This window comes from Lissotriton helveticus, chromosome 1_1 (genome assembly GCF_964261635.1).
Source record: "Lissotriton helveticus chromosome 1_1, aLisHel1.1, whole genome shotgun sequence".
Lineage (NCBI taxonomy): Eukaryota > Metazoa > Chordata > Amphibia > Caudata > Salamandridae > Lissotriton > Lissotriton helveticus.
In genome coordinates, this window is record NC_136057.1 from 106,384,800 (window position 1) to 106,400,496 (window position 15,697).

Here is a 15,697-nt window from a genome sequence, read left to right on the forward strand (position 1 = left end):
CTAACCCTCACATCTGAGGGTCAGACCCCAAACGCTCGGCAACGTTCCTGGGAGGGAGAGGCCCCTGTGTGGTCAGCAGTACCTATTGCTGCCATCCAGGGATAACCCCCTTCCAACAAATTATTATTATTTTTTTTTAACTAAGTGGCAGTGCTCAAAGCCACCGCTGTTGCTGCACACGTGCAAAGCTGACGCTGCACCATTAGTTTAGTGCCCTATTGGCTAGTTCTGCTGCTGGGGGAGTAAATCATTAGGGGCCACTTGTGGGAAGCATTTTTGCAGTCGGAAACGTCCAACCGCAAAAATGCTTTTACAAATGTACCAAATACAAATTGTGATTCGGTAACACGCTACCTACTCGCAATTTACGTTTGCGATTTTGTATTTAAAAGGGGCGTGTTTACGGCATTTCTTCCAATTACTGAATCCAAATGGGCTGTATGAAAGTTTTGCGACCGAATTAAGGTCATATTTTACTGACTCCTTGAAGGAGGTGGTAACACATTTGCAAATAGATAGGGGTCCTTTAAAGAATGGAAAACAAATATTTTTAAGAGTAGGCAGCTGTTCCACGGACCCCCTTGTCTACTCTTAAAAAATATAAACGAAAAAGCTTATTTTTTTTCTTTTTAAATGCATCCCATTATCCTTTAAGGAAAATAGGCTGCATTAAAAAAATAAAAAAAAGACTGCTTTATTAAAAACCAATCATAGACATGGTGGTCTGCTGTCCTCAGCAGGCTGCCATCTCTGTGATGGCTGTGATTCCTAATGGGTCTCAAATTGCGACCTACCACACTAATATGCATGAGGTAGGTCTATTTGTCACTCGCTAGCAATCGCCAATGAAACTCAAAAGAGTTTCATACATTAGGAATTCCGATTTCCAAATTGCGACTCAGAGAGAATCACAATTAGTAAATCGGTATTCCTGATGCTAGTACATCCTGCACTAAGTCTTGTTGTATTTTGCATTCTTCGAATATGAAAAGCAAAAAAGAACTGGGATGAAAAAAGAAATTAAAAAATCAGTCTGGACACAGTACTTACTCCTTACAAGAGGTAAATCAAGTTATACCTGGCGGCACTCAGAGATACGGGGCTGCTTGGTGGGTTCGCTGCTTTCCAGTTGGTTGCGGCAGCACTCTTCACTACCGAAGCCTGAGCGCTGTAGAAATTACAGAGTGACACAAAAATAAATGTGCGTCCTATAGAAGGGGATCTTTAATGAACAGAATGCTGACTCGAACCCAATGCAATGCAAGATACAGCAGGATTTATTTAGGAAAAGATGTCTACATACATCTGCAATAAACACAGTTCAACTACTAACTCTTAAACATATGTGGGAAAAGGTATGATGGGAAGGGAAAAGAGCCCACGTTTTTTTCTGCATCTCCAACGTTAATCAGACACCACAAAGAGCGAGCAGCACCTGGGCTGAAGATGGAAGCAAGAGGGGCTACGGGCTTCGATTTGGTAGGACTTTGGCATCTGCAAATAGGGGGCTGTGCTGAGAGCCCTAGCTGTGAGCTCAAAGTTGTTGTGACTCGTAAGTAGTAGTTTAGTGTGTGTTTTGTAAGACGGCGTGAAAGTGTTGCGGCTGTGCCCTCATGTAATGCATGAGAGAGGTGGTAAATGAATCCTATATTAGGTTAGTACAATAGAATCAACTAGCAGTGAGAAACGCTCAGCACATTTATAAAGAAATTAGATTAGTTGGTGCGTTTGTAGATTTGCCTTTTGATTGAAGCTCTTCTCGCACACAGTACAGCGAAAAGGCTTTTCTCCTGTGTGTGTTCCCTTATAAGCAAAGCGCTGGGAACACTCAGTGCAGTGATAAAGCTTCTTTCCCGTGTGTACGATTTGATGCCGTACAAGGGATCCCTTATCAGCAAAGCGCTTGGAACACAGAGTGCAGTGATAAGGCCGCACTCCTGTGTGTGCTCTTTGATGCCGTACAAGGCCTCCCTTTTGAGAAAAGCGCTTTGAACACACAGTGCAGGGATAAGGCCGCTCTCCTGTGTGTGTTCTTTGATGCAGTACAAGGTTTCTCTTCTGAGAAAAGGTTTTGAAACACACAGTGCAGTGATAAGGCCTCTCTCCGGTGTGTGTTCTTTGATGCCGTACAAGGGTTGCCTTATGAGAAAAGTGCTTTGAACACACAGTGCAATGATGAGGTCTCTCTCCTGTGTGTACTCTTTGATGCCGTACGAGGTCTCCCTTTTGAGAAAAGGTTTTGAAACACACAGTGCAGTGATAAGGCCTCTCTCCGGTGTGTGTTCTTTGATGCAGTACAAGGGTCGCCTTACGAGAAAAGCGCTTTGAACACACAGTGCAGTGATAAGGTCTCTCTCCGGTATGTATTAGTTTGTGCTTTAGTAGAGTTGTCTTTTGATTGAAGCTCTTCTCACACATGGTGTAGCGATAAGGCTTTTCTCCTGTGTGTATGCTTTGATGCTCATGGAGAATTTGCTCTTGAGTGAAGCTCTTTGCACATACAGTGCAGTGATAAGGCCTCTCTCCAGTGTGTGTTCTTTGATGCTGTAAAAAAGTTGCCTTTTGAGTGAAACACTTTTTACATGTTTCGCAGGGATATGGCCTGAGGATGGTGTGTCCTTTTTTGTGCCTCACAAGAAGTGTCTCATTGATAAATCCTTTGTCACACACATTACAAACAAAGCGTCTCTCCCTCATGTGCATTCTGCGTCGTTTTTTAAAGTAGATATTTTGAGTAAAATTCATCTTTCCTCCAGGACCTTTATGGCTTTCTTTCCCATTCGTACTTTCTAGATGTGATTGTTGTTCTGCAAAATAGAAAAAACATTGAAAATTACATATGGAAAATACTTCTTGAAAAAGCTGCATTGTTATAATATGGAAAAGTGAACAGTTACAATTCAGGGAAAAAAGTGTATGGTCTAAGAAGAAGAGTCACACTTCCCTTTGAGACACACATGGTGGCTAGTCCTACACAAAGTGCGGTGACCTGGTCCTGCAGCAGGAGCATGCTGGGAAATCAAGTGATTCACAAGAAACACTGTTGGACATGGGGTTTCTGGTTGGCTAGGGTAGGCACCTAAGCCAGGCAGAATCCACCACTCTAGTCAGGGTAAGCCAGATACACGCCCGAGATAACCTGCGCTCACCCTCTGGTAGCTTGGCGCAGAGCAGTCAGGCTAGTTTAAAGAGGCAATGTGCAGAGCATTTGTGCAACACACTAGAGCAGCAACACAGTGAGTAAACCACAAAAGGGAATCCACGCAGAATTATGTAAAAATGAATTCTATATTGTACATCAAACAAGACCAAAATGACTTTAATCACACTGTTAGTGCAAATAATGCAGGTTTGATAGAGAAAAACACAAATTACTATGAAAAGAGGACACAGCACACCTGCGCTCCTATTACACATCATATGGTAACTGTAGTTAACGTTGAACGTGGTTGAAGTGATTGCATTTAGAAACCAAATGTAGGGGGCAGGAGCACCTACTAAATGCTAAACAGTAATTGAGCTTGAGTCTTCCAGCAGTTCTCCTCTATGGACGGCCCTGCACCATTCCTGAGGTCATCTCCAGAGCAGAGACAATGCTGAACAAGAAATCCACCTCATGGTCTTGCGAATTTGGAGCCCGCCGGGGCAGCGTGAATCGCGTCTCTTTGCCCAAGGGAAACCAAGCCACACATGAAGAAGAGCAGGATGGATTTACCCCTCTTCTGGACCCAACTTGCCTCACAGTACCTTTGTGGGTGCAGGGTCACTGTCCTCAGGGCATCTGTAACTTGCCAACAATGTTGTCATGTCTCGGACGTGGGACCCGTCATTGGTAGCTTCGTGCAGTTTATGCGTTAAAACCAGAGGGCAAGGCTGGCTGGAATGAGCCTCAGAATGCTGGCACGCCACATGTTACAGCACAACGTGTCGTGGAAAGGCCCGCCTTGAAGGCTTTGTGCAGCTCCTGTAGCTCTGCAGCCTTAGGCTCTGCACTGTACCACCTCAGAGCAGTACAAGTCTTCAGGGTGCTGTTCCTCGAGTCTCACGACCGGAGGGGCCACACTAGTTTGTTCTTGGTGGTCTCTGACAGTGACGATATCTTGCCAGACTTCGGGGGTGAGGTTCACAATACAATTCAGCTGCAGTGAGCACGGTGGCTCAAGGACGTGTTTGTTTCTCTGTTAATGCCTCCAGACGAAACAACGCTGTTCACGCTAGAGAAAAAACGCTCACCACATGCTGGTTTGTAAAACATGGAGCACTTCCTTAGAATGCACAAAGGCACGCTGCTGGTCAGAGAGCTGCACTGTAGGCCCATGGTGCACTGTCCTGTAATGCACAAAGTTTTACCTTGGTGCAGAAGGGAGCACTGGCGACATGCTAGCCCTTGTAAAATGGGCTCACCCAGCAGAAGTCTTGGAGAAAAGAGGCAACAAGGTCTCAAGAGGACAGGGGGCAAGCAAACAAGCCCTTGGAGAGCACTTTGGGCACAAAGGTGGGTGGGCAGGCAGCAGACAGCACATACTATTATGTTACAAATTGGCAGTCCCTCCTGCCGCCCAGCAGCAGCAGGACAACACAACAAGGCAGTTAGTCAAAATGGTGGTTGCTCCTGGCAGCACAGCAGTCCTCATGGCGATGAGCAGTTTGTAGAGCCAACAGTGTCTGGCTACAAGTCCCAAGCAGCGTCTAAAAACATGGGAACAGAGCTAGAGTACATATACTCAAAATTGTCTTTGATGAACGGGTGACTTCAAAGGAACCCTAAGAAGTGTGCAACAGTCCCTTGCATCCCATTCCTGGCTCCAGACGATCAGTACAGGGTAAATCAGCCCTTTGAGTGAGGGCAGGACACAACCTATTCAAATGTAAGTGTGAATCACCTCTCTCCCAGCCCAAGAAGACCATCAGCATGCAGATGAATGCAGATGTATCCCCTGTCACATCCAGCCCCTTCCATTGGGAAAGATTGGTTGTCATGACTCTTCCAAACATGATAGTTACAGGGGTTTCCTCTGTGGTTGAGTGAGGGGGTCAAACGGTAATCTCAAAGAATAGTGTTCAAAACACCTTCGAGGTCGAGCTTCACAACTGCAAAATGCTGAACAGCTTTCTTTAGAGTACTCATGAGGCGTTCTACCAGACCATTGGCCTGGGGTCAAAGGGGAGTGCTTTTTATGATTCTTTATATGGAGGTAATTTAGAACGTTTTTGAATTCTTGACTATTAAAAGGTGGGTCCTTGTCAGATTTTAAGCTTGCAGGTACAAGTCATGACGCAAAGATGCCATCTAGGTTTTGAATAACCCTGCTCATGTGTAGTGAATGAAAGGTCTTCTACCAATGGAAAATGGGAGTATTGATCATCAATAACTAGAAGATAATTTCCGTTATCCAGAGGGCCATAAAAAAATCAATAGCAATTCTCTTCCAAGCATGATGTGGCAATTCTGACATAATCAAAGGTTGCTGACTAACTTGAGAGGAAAGAAAGTTGCATATGTGACAAGTCTTCAATTCATTTTTGACCCTTATGTGAAGATACGGAAACCAGACTCGATCACAGGAGCTCTCTTAGTGGCAACTATTCCTCGATCTCCTTCTTGGGCAAATTCGACTACTTGTTGTCAGGGACTTTGGTGAATAACAATCCGTGTACCTTGCAGAATGAGGCCTTCCTGCGTTACTGAAAGTTCATCTCACATTTCTGAACTTCATATACTCGCTGTCATTAGTGAGAGGTCTAGAATACTGGTTCCGCAACTTTTAATCTTGACATGCCATTACCTTGGCTCGTGGCAGTGAAAATTTGCTCTAAAGACATGGCAGCTGGTGTGCTCGATTTCACAATAAATTTGATGTAATCCTCCACTGTATTAGATGGGGTACTAGGGCATAATCTGCCAGTTTCTGATCTTTTCCTGGACGATGAAGAATCGTGTAGTTGAAATTCTTGTGACCTCAAACCCAAGCACTCAATTCGAGGAGGCATTTTTGCTGTGGGATTGCCAAATACCATAAACTATGCTTGGGGATCAGTCACTAATGTGAAGGGCTTTCCATCCACAAACCCATGGAAATTATTCACAAGCCCAAACCAGTGCCAAACTTTCTTTCTCAGGGTGCGAGTAAGCATGTTCAGTTTGTTACAGGCTCTTATTGGAATGTACCAAGATATGTCTCAGGGAATTTGGCAGTCCCTTGTGCTGTGCAAGGATTGTGCCTAACCCTACAGGGCTAGCATCAACTACGACCTCTGTATGGAGTTTGGGATCAAAGTCGGGCGTTTCAATGGCGCTCTCAATGGCTTGCTTGATTTTTTAGACACTCTGTTGGCCTTCCGCAAGCTCCTGAAAACCCATCTCTGCAAGGGATCGCTCTAAGATTGCTGTTCCTCTGCCGCTCGGGCCATAAGCACTAGGAGGCCTCAGGGTAACCACACTCTATACAAACTTAAATTCATTCATTCATTCATTCTTCTTACACTCATGTGGCCAATGATAATACACATACTTTTGTTTAATTCGGTGCAATGACCATAGCGCAGTCTTGTATGCATCTAGAACAGTAATTGACCGTTCCAAGAAATAATCTTAAAATAGAAATGCCAAGTGGGGGATTTGCAGTCGACAATGCTTGTACTCTAGATGGATCAGGTTTCATACCCCCATCACAAAAGACATGGCTGAAGAATTTCACGCTTTTCGTGTGGAATTCTTATTTGTTAGCATTCAGAGTTAAGGCTGCATCATTCAGCAAATGACATACTTGCATGAGAGTTTTGTAATGCTCTTGCTGTGCAGCCCCACAATACCAATATATCACTATAGTTAAATGCATTTACTTCAGGCTATATAATAAGTCAAATGACGTCCTGGAAAAGTTCTGCAGCACAGGATATACCAAAACTCAATCGCTTTTAGCAAAACAAAACAATATGCGTAGAAAAGGTTGCAACGTATCTGGATTTTTCTTCAAGTTCCAATTGGTAAGATCCTTTATTTAGGTTGAGTCGAGAGAAGAACTCTGCGCCATTCAATTGAGTTATTATATCAGCAATGTGTGGACTGTAAGGTTTCTCTCGCTCAGTTGTCTTGTTGGCCTGACGCATGTCAGCACTTATGCCTACAGGTCCTTCAATGTCTCTTTTAGGCACAGTTACAATGGGAGAAAGTCATGGTGTCGGACCAATGGAACGTTTAATGACGCCATGTATAAATAAAAATGAAGTTCCTTTTCAACAGCTTCTTGTAAGCGAAACACAACTCATCTGTGTCTTTGATGAAAATTCTCATTTATGTGTAACCTTACTTTAATTGTTTGAGTTTACCCGACCCATGAAATAATGAAGGAAATTTACTTACAATTTCATGATGAGCATTCATAGTGTAGTTCACTGATATCAGTCCCATATCAGCAGCACTATGGAAACTCAGCAAACACTTGAAGCTGTTCCTTGAAGTACATGAATAGGCACATTCACCACAAATTTTTTATTTGACTTTTGAAGGGCATTGAGGCAGCCCAGGAGTATGCTTTACTCTTTGAATTCGTAAGTTGTGGTACCAGAGATACTTTGTGATACATCTCCAGCGGCATAATATTTATCGACGCACAGCTGTCTTCATGTTGAATTGTCTTCACTTTGGAATTTAACTCACATTCGACTAGTCCCATATGTGCATGCCTTTTTGAATTAAACATCGATATCGCACAATTGTCATCGTCCCTTTTATTGTAAACAGACACGGAGCAATTCTTTCTCGATGATTTAGAGGATGATCAACTTCATTTTGCGTCGATTTGCCTCAAATGGTGTGACCGCTTAGCCTTGTGGGAGTACGCCAAATTTCACTGCTATAGCGTTTGGTCTGCCATTTTGTCTTCACGCTGCAATGCATTACTTTTCTCTTCACGTTGCAAGTTGTCACAAAATGATTTGCTTTACCACAGTCTATGCATATCTGTCCGGAACATTTACCTTCGTGTGGAAATGACAGTCCAGATCTATAACACGTTTTCTTTTTCTGTGGAGACAGGACCTTGTGTCCCTCTGCCTTGTACCTTGGTTTAAGTTTTGTGCTCATGACCAACGCACTTTGGGTGTCTACGGCCTCCATGTCAGTCACTTGACGATAAGCACGCTTGTCAGCGCAAGCAGCCTTGAAGACTTGATCGAAGCTCAGTTTCCATCAGCAAGCATTCATCGTTGAAAGGAATACAACAGACATCCATTGATTACTCCGAGGAGGGTAGCATCCTCATCATAAATTAATTGAATTTTCAGTGCTTTACCAAACATTCCGTCTTTCAACAAGCTCCTCAATGGTCTTACCTGGTCTCTGGCATTCTTGGCTGTATATGTATCTTTTATAATTCACATTTGGCACTGGCTTAAACTTGACATTAAAGGCCTTTTTTATTTGATCATATGTCTTTTCACCTTCTTGTAAATTCTTTTTCATGGCTTCTTTCATTCCTTCACCGGCCATGTTTCTCAAGATACTTTATACTCTTTTTCATCTATTGCATCTAGGAGCTCTTCAAAAGTCTTTGTCCATCCATCTATCACCAATATTCTGTTGTATTGCAATACCAAATGCAGTTGGTGGTTTTAAGAATGCAGCAGCCGTGTATACATTTGGAGGATGTTGGACTTGGCCCTTCTGGCAGGTTCACCCCTAAACTTTTTGCTTTTACTATGTGACTTGGTGTTAGTTATTTTTTGGCTTCTGCACACTTTCACTGTGTCCCAGTGTAAAGTGCGTGCGCACTCTGAGTGCGTGTGGTGAGATTGGCCTGCCCTCCCATAGGAATGCATGGGGAATGTATGTGTCCCTGGTAGTTCCTGATGCGTGGGGTGTGCAGACTCGAGTTTGGTATGTGCGGACTCGTGTGATTAAATGCTGCACGATGATGTGTGCGGCATGAATGTGACTAGTGTGGAAGTGCCACTTCTAGAAGTTGGCCTGTCTGAGTAAATTATGTGAATGGGCTGACTGGCTTGTGATTGGCTGGAGCTGGCTGGTGAGCCTGGCTCCATGAGTCATGATGGTTTTGCCCCGGTGGTGGATGGGAGATCTGCATGTTGATGGCCGGGGAGGAGTGCACCTGGGACCTGAATATGGCTGTGCTTTCCCCACACAATGCTGGCTCCGCCCCTGTGGTGCGACTGATGTCCCTAGCCTGGCCAGTGAATAGGGAGAGGGGCTGAGAAAAACAAAGTGCTCCAAAACCAGCTGCAACTGGTTTTTCCCCCACCCTACAGACCCAGACAAAGGGAATACTCTGTATAAAAAGGGTCTGTGTCCCCTTGCAAAAGGTTCTCTCTTGCTGATCCTAATTTGGAGGGGGGCCTGCTGCTGATGGCGCCAGGAGGACCGCCACTGGGGATTGCCTCCCTGCCTGGAGGGCCCTGTGAGCTGGCCCCTGGGCCCAGCCTTGCCCCCCCTTGCCTTCCTAAATAGAACTTGTCCTGGACTTGAGACTTTGGGCATTTTGTAGCGCCTGGGGGCGCTTGGGTGGCATCGTGAGAGGGGCAGAGTTTCTGAATTCCCCCAGCAGCACAGAGCTGCAATCATTTTAAGAGGGATTCCCCGAGGACCTTGATTTTCGGCACGGGTGCCCACCCCGTTTATTTGCCGTAATCATTTTTCCTTGGCAGGTGCCCACCCTGCCTCTGGTGCCTCGTCGTTGCCTACACCCTCGGATATTTTGAATTGGAGGCAGCCTACCCCTCGTGTGTCTCCACCTGTCACCGCCGCCGTCCCGGGCCACCAAGAAAACCCAACCTGCAAGTGGCTGGCCGGCTGCCCAATTACATCGTAGCCTGCCCGGAAGTCCCGCCTCCGCAGCCGCGGCGCGAGGAGAAGAGGGCGGCCGAGGGTGCAGGCGGGGCTCCGGTGGTTGAGGAGAGCCCCGCGCTGCCCAAAGGAGACCGAGCCTGAAGACGTTAGAGGAGCCCCACTGAGGAGGGCTCCCCCATGCCGCACCCACACCAGAAGCAGGACCGGGTAAAAAGGAGCAGCAGGGAGACGGAGAGAAGTCCCCGAGAGGGCCGGTGAGTTCGGGCGTCTCGAGGCCGGGGCCCCAGTGTTCTGTAAAGGCCCCGTGGGTGGCCTGAGCATATTTCTGGAGCGGCCCCGGAAGGCAGCGGGCCGCTCCCCCTTTAATTCCAGCAGCTCCGGGGGTATTCTTATTTCGAGTCCCCAGAAGGGGGACTCCAACGTGTGGGACAGTTCTTCCGAGCCCTGAGAGGCTTCCGGGGGACATTATTGTTGAAAGCCCACGAGGCTTCCGGGCACATTTCTTGAGAGTAAACAAACAGAATCCATTCCTTGGGTTAGGTTTATCCTCCACACTGGGGAACAACCTTCTTGTTTTTAGGTCCCCTCACAAACCAATAGGCCCCTTGGTGTCATGCTTCATCATCGGGGTCATCGTACCCCTCTACGGGGTACGGCGTGCTGCGACCTACGAATACGCTGGAGCACTTAGTGGACTATGTGTGGTGTGAGTGAGTTTTTTAAAAAATGTATGTGAGTGTTAAGTGCGGGTTTAGAAATTAGTGAGGGTTAAAAAGGACCTGGCTCGTGGGGTGACTAAAGAGTATTTAATAAGCCCCCGGGCTGGTGCTAATAAAATAAAGTGTGGGAGGTTATTACGCTGACAATGTGCGTTACCTCCTCTCTGTGTGCGTCAACATGTTTCGGTGTTAAACAACACCTTCAGGACGGGGTGCACAAATCCCCACCTTACTCACGTTTCACTAACTCGTATTTAATCATTTTTAATAAAAGTGAGAAAATCTACAGTGCAGGTAAAACAATGTACCTAGCAAAAAATGTTGTCGTTGATCAACCTGTGAAGAGAAGGCGACAATTTTTTTTTTCTGGTAGTCTACTTCTCCATTACCATAGGGAAAATGACCAGTGGTTTCAGGTGACAAACAATAGCTGCAAAAATGTGCCTATAGTGGGATCAAAACTTATAAAAAACACACTAGACATATTGACATAAAACATTAAACACACACTTGTGTGCCAGGGCCTCCTCCACCATAGCTCCGATGGTGATCCTAATTGATTCTGTTGGATCTTGGGTTAGGATGGTGTAGTTCCGTTGGTCTGACAGTTGCCTTAGGCACTCCTTCCTGTATGCTGCTGTAGTCTGGATTACCATTGCCCCATCTAAACATCTTCCCAAAGGATGGGAAACTGTGTACCACCACCCACTTCAAACCAACAGCGAGGAACTGTCTCCTACGCTATGACAGCTTCCATCCACGGCACCTACGAACCAACTTGCCGTATGGACAATTCCTGCGACTAAGGAGGAACTCTACACAAATCCAGGATTACAAGGAACAAGCACAGGACTTGAAAGTCAAATTACAGAAAAGGCAGTACCCTGAAAGAATCATCAACAACGCCATGAAAAGGGCGAGAAATAATCATCGAGAAGCTCTTTTGGAAAACAAAATGCAGACGAACCAGGCAGCCACAAGACCCACCTGTGTGACTACTTACAGTTCCCAAACCAATGAGGTTTCCAAACTCTTAAACAAACATTGGCGCATCCTGACAAGTGGCAAACTAAATATTGAGAAACCCCTCTTTGCTCACAAGAGAGGTAAAAATCTCAAGCACATGCTAGTGCATACACGCCCCAAACAACAACAGTCTTCGCAGCTTCATTTACATGGCCTGGGGGGTCACTACCCATGTGGGAATTGTGCAAGTTGCCACCTGACTCAAAAGAGCAAAGATCTAACTTTCGCAAATGGAACCAAATGGGAGCAACGAAAATTAACCAATTGCAACAGCAAGAACGTAATTTATATGATTACCTGCCCTTGCGGTCTGGAGTACATTGGCATGACCAAAAGACCAATAAAACTACGGATTGGAGAGCATAAGAGTAACATACGATGCAAGAAAACAACAACAAAAATGGCAACACATTTCATTGAAAAAGGAGACTGTGTAAACGGCATAAGGTGGACAATAGTTGAACAACTTCCATCTGAACTGGGACTTTTTGAAAAGGAACAAAGGTGGGTGTTCAGACTTGGCACTAACACGAGATACCTGAATGACAATATTCCCTGGGGCCAACTGACATAAAAGTTCAACCAACTGATCACCTCCACGAGGAATATCCTTGGATTAATAAAAACTATTTAAATAAAAACTATCAATAAAAATATCAACATTTGCCCATCAACCCTATCGATTTTTTCAATGAGCTCCCTCTCATTGCCCCCACGTTAATTACCGGGATGATATGAGGGATATTAACTCTGAAATGTCAAAATATCCATGTACCACCTCTACATATCGTGTAACAAAGAGAAATCGATATATTTTTCCAATATAGCAAGAAAGAGGATTTGTTTGAATGTTAAACATACACGCCTTCCGTAGCGCTATTATAACAAAAATACCGAAAATAGTGCAAAGAAACAGACACAGGAGACTACGCATGCGCGTATCACAACTAGAACGCCTATACAGACGCATGCGCAAAAAAAAGGAACCAATGCGCTCGAAGGCGCATGCGCGATTCGAATACACTGCCGCAATGAATCGCGAGCAGAACCGACAAACAACCTTATATGAGCATAAGGAAACCGTAATTATCCAATTAAGAAATTAAATCTATGGCGGGAGAGGTAAAAAAAAAAAAACAGCTTCGAGGCTCCTTCTGACAGTATTGCCAGAGCCACGAAGGGGTCGACTGGGAGGAATTTCCTTGCAGAAATCGTGAGTAACACAGGTGTTGGGGAAAACGCGAGTAGGATCACACGACGGAAGTGTGAGTGTGGTGATGATCTGAATATTTCTTCTTTTCCCAAACAGGTGCTAGTTAGCACACCAGACCCTGACGCTTGGCTCATGAAGCTTTTTCAGCAATCCAAAAACAGGATGTTGTGAATATACACAAGCATGAATCATTTCCTCTTTTCTTGACAGGGGCACAATACAAACTCTGCCAGTATTTTATTTTATTTTTTACTTGCCATCAGGTGTTACGCTCACAAACGAGTTTAAAAACCATAACTTCGTTTAACAAGTGTGTGTTTAATGTTTTATGTCAATATGTCTAGTGTGTTTTTTATAAAGTTTTGATCCCACTATAGGCACATTTTTGCAGCTATTGTTTGTCACCTGAAACCACTGGTCATTTTCCCTATGGTAATGGAGAAGTAGACTACCAGAAAAAAAAATGTGTCGCCTTCTCTTCACAGGTTGATCAACGGACAACATTTTTTGCTAGGTACATTGTTTTACCTGCACTGTAGATTTTCTCACTTTTATTAAAAATTATTAAATACGAGTTAGTGAAACGTGAGTAAGGTGGGGATTTGTGCACCCCGTCCTGAAGAAGGTGTTGTTTAACACCGAAACATGTTGACGCACACAGAGAGGAGGTAACGCACATTGTCAGCGTAATAACCTCCCACACTTTATTTTATAGCACCAGCCCGGGGGCTTATTAAATACTCTTTAGTCATCCCACAGCCAGGTCCTTTTTAACCCTCACTAATTTCTAAACCCCACTTAACACTCACATACATTTAAAAAAAACTCACTCACACCACACATAGTCCACTAAGTGCTCCCGCGTATTCGTAGGTCGCAGCACGCCGTACCCCGTAGAGGGGTACGATGACCCCGATGATGAAGCATGACACCAAGGGGCCTATTGGTGTGTGAGGGGACCTAAAAACAAGAAGGTTGTTCCCCAGTGTGGAGGATAAACCTAACCCAAGGAATGGATTCTGTTTGTTTATTTACATAGACTTAGGGAGAACGAATCCCTTCTGATTTATCTCTCTCTCCCCCCGTTGTTTGTTAAAAAACAAAATAAATTTCTTGAGAGCCCACGAGGCTCAGGGGGCATTTATTTGTCGAATCCCCCGAGCGGGACTCCAATGAAGCCGGCATTCGTGATTTAGCCCACGAGGGCTTCAGGGGGCATTGAGGCATTTCTTAAGAGCCCACGAGAGGCTCAGGGCACATTTGTTTATTTCGAGTCGCCCACGAGGGACTCCAATGTTGGGGCCACATTTGTTGCAAGAGCCCACGAGAGGCTCCAGGTTCCCACGTTGTTTGGGCCCCTTGTCCCTGTGGAAGCCCAGAGGAGTTCTACAGCTGCCCAGCATGTAGTGGGCAGCTGCTTCGTTTAGGCTTTCCCCTGTGCGCAATCTTCCTTTGGCTGCCCTGCACAGCTTGCCCTGACATTGCTGGATACAGGGCGTTTCAGCCCCGGAGTGGCCAGTCGGCCTGGGGGACAGTTCTAGTGTTGTGACCTTGCATGGGGTACATGTTTTTGGACCTATGTGATCTTTGCACAAAAGTGAGTTCCTGCCGAATGGGATTTCTGCATCATGTGTAATGTTTTATACCTCTGAATGCATGTGATGCTTAGGAGGTTGTTTTTCCTAATCTAGGTCCCACTAGTGAGTTCATGATTCCCTGCGTGATACATTCCTATGGTGGTTAGGGTTGCGTAGGTGATACTTACCTGTTACCAGTGGTTACTGGTTGTGTGTTTATTATCTAATGTGTTTGGTATAATACAAAGGCTATTTTTATATATATAACCTTGTGTAGAGTTTCCTTTGTGGTGGGCCTTGGGTGTTGTTGCTGGGTGCACGCGCAAACACTTAACCTACATTGCCTCCGGGATTAGCCTTGCTGCTCGCATCACGTTGCCTAGAGGGTGAGCAGGGGTCATCTTTGGCGTGTAATTCCCTTGCCCTGACTAGAGTGGTGGTTTCTGCCTGGCATTGGCGCAAGCTTTAGCCAACCGGAAATCCCATTTCTAACAGAGGACAGTAGTGGTCTCTCAGGCGCTTCCTGTGGAACTTGATCAGACAGAGCTTCTCTAGCGCCTCGTGATGTGCTGGCTTCGGGGTCAGCTTGGATCTAGTCCTGGTTCTCCATCGGAGCTCTATATGTTATGGCTATCTAAGTAGTTGTTCTGGGACCCTTATGCAGCAGCTTTGGTGGTGGGCCGCTTCGTCTGGGGAAACTCGGCAAACCCAACCCAGCCCTCTTTCTGGGATGGCTCTCCAGCATGTTGTGAGACAATGATTTGTTGATGGTTTCGGGGAGGAGATAAATCTTTGTACAATACAAGTACATGAAAGCAGATAACACTGGTCGATTTTGTGCTTAAATGTTTCTTCACAAACACCTGGTTAATCTTTGCTTCTTAGCATGTGAATTTCAGTGTAATGTGTACTGAACTATTTCTGTGTGCTTTCCATGTCCAGCTGGAGTTGAATTACTCCGCATAGCATATTGGTAGTAATATGCGTAATGGCGTCATATATTCTATTAGAAGCTGTTTCGATCAGTTCCTGTCCAGCGACATGTAGACTTTCAGTGTCGCTGTCTTTATCTTTAAGCATTTTATGCAGGCTGGCATTGTGCTGAGACTCCACCAGTGCCAGCATCGATTCTGCACTTCAACTGAGGTTACAGATGTCCCTCCCTCCATGTCAGGCAGATACTGAACCTGTCCTCCCAACCCAGGGACCTACCCCTGCGGTTGAACACTTGCCTGGTACCATCTCTACCCTACATATACCCCCACCGTTGTCTTCTAATAGACACGTGCCCTGATGAAGGTGAGACCTCCCCGAGGTCGCACACCGAAACGTACGTCAGCACAACGACTATAACCTG

At 45.4% G+C, this 15,697-nt stretch overlaps 1 protein-coding gene across 1 annotated transcript in view; it reads right to left on the reverse strand.

Annotated features, from left to right (window-relative positions):
* Positions 1-1,638: 1,638 nt before the first annotated feature.
* LOC144760298 (uncharacterized) overlaps positions 1,639-15,697 on the reverse strand; it is a 109,136-nt gene continuing 95,077 nt past the window's right edge. Inside the window, exons 3-4 of the mRNA XM_078646525.1 lie at positions 1,864-2,807; positions 1,639-1,803 (exon numbers count right to left, since the gene is read on the reverse strand). Of these exons, the coding sequence (XP_078502651.1) occupies positions 1,711-1,803; positions 1,864-2,807 (1,037 nt within the window). The 3' untranslated portion in view covers positions 1,639-1,710. The remainder of the gene's footprint in view (positions 1,804-1,863; positions 2,808-15,697) is intronic.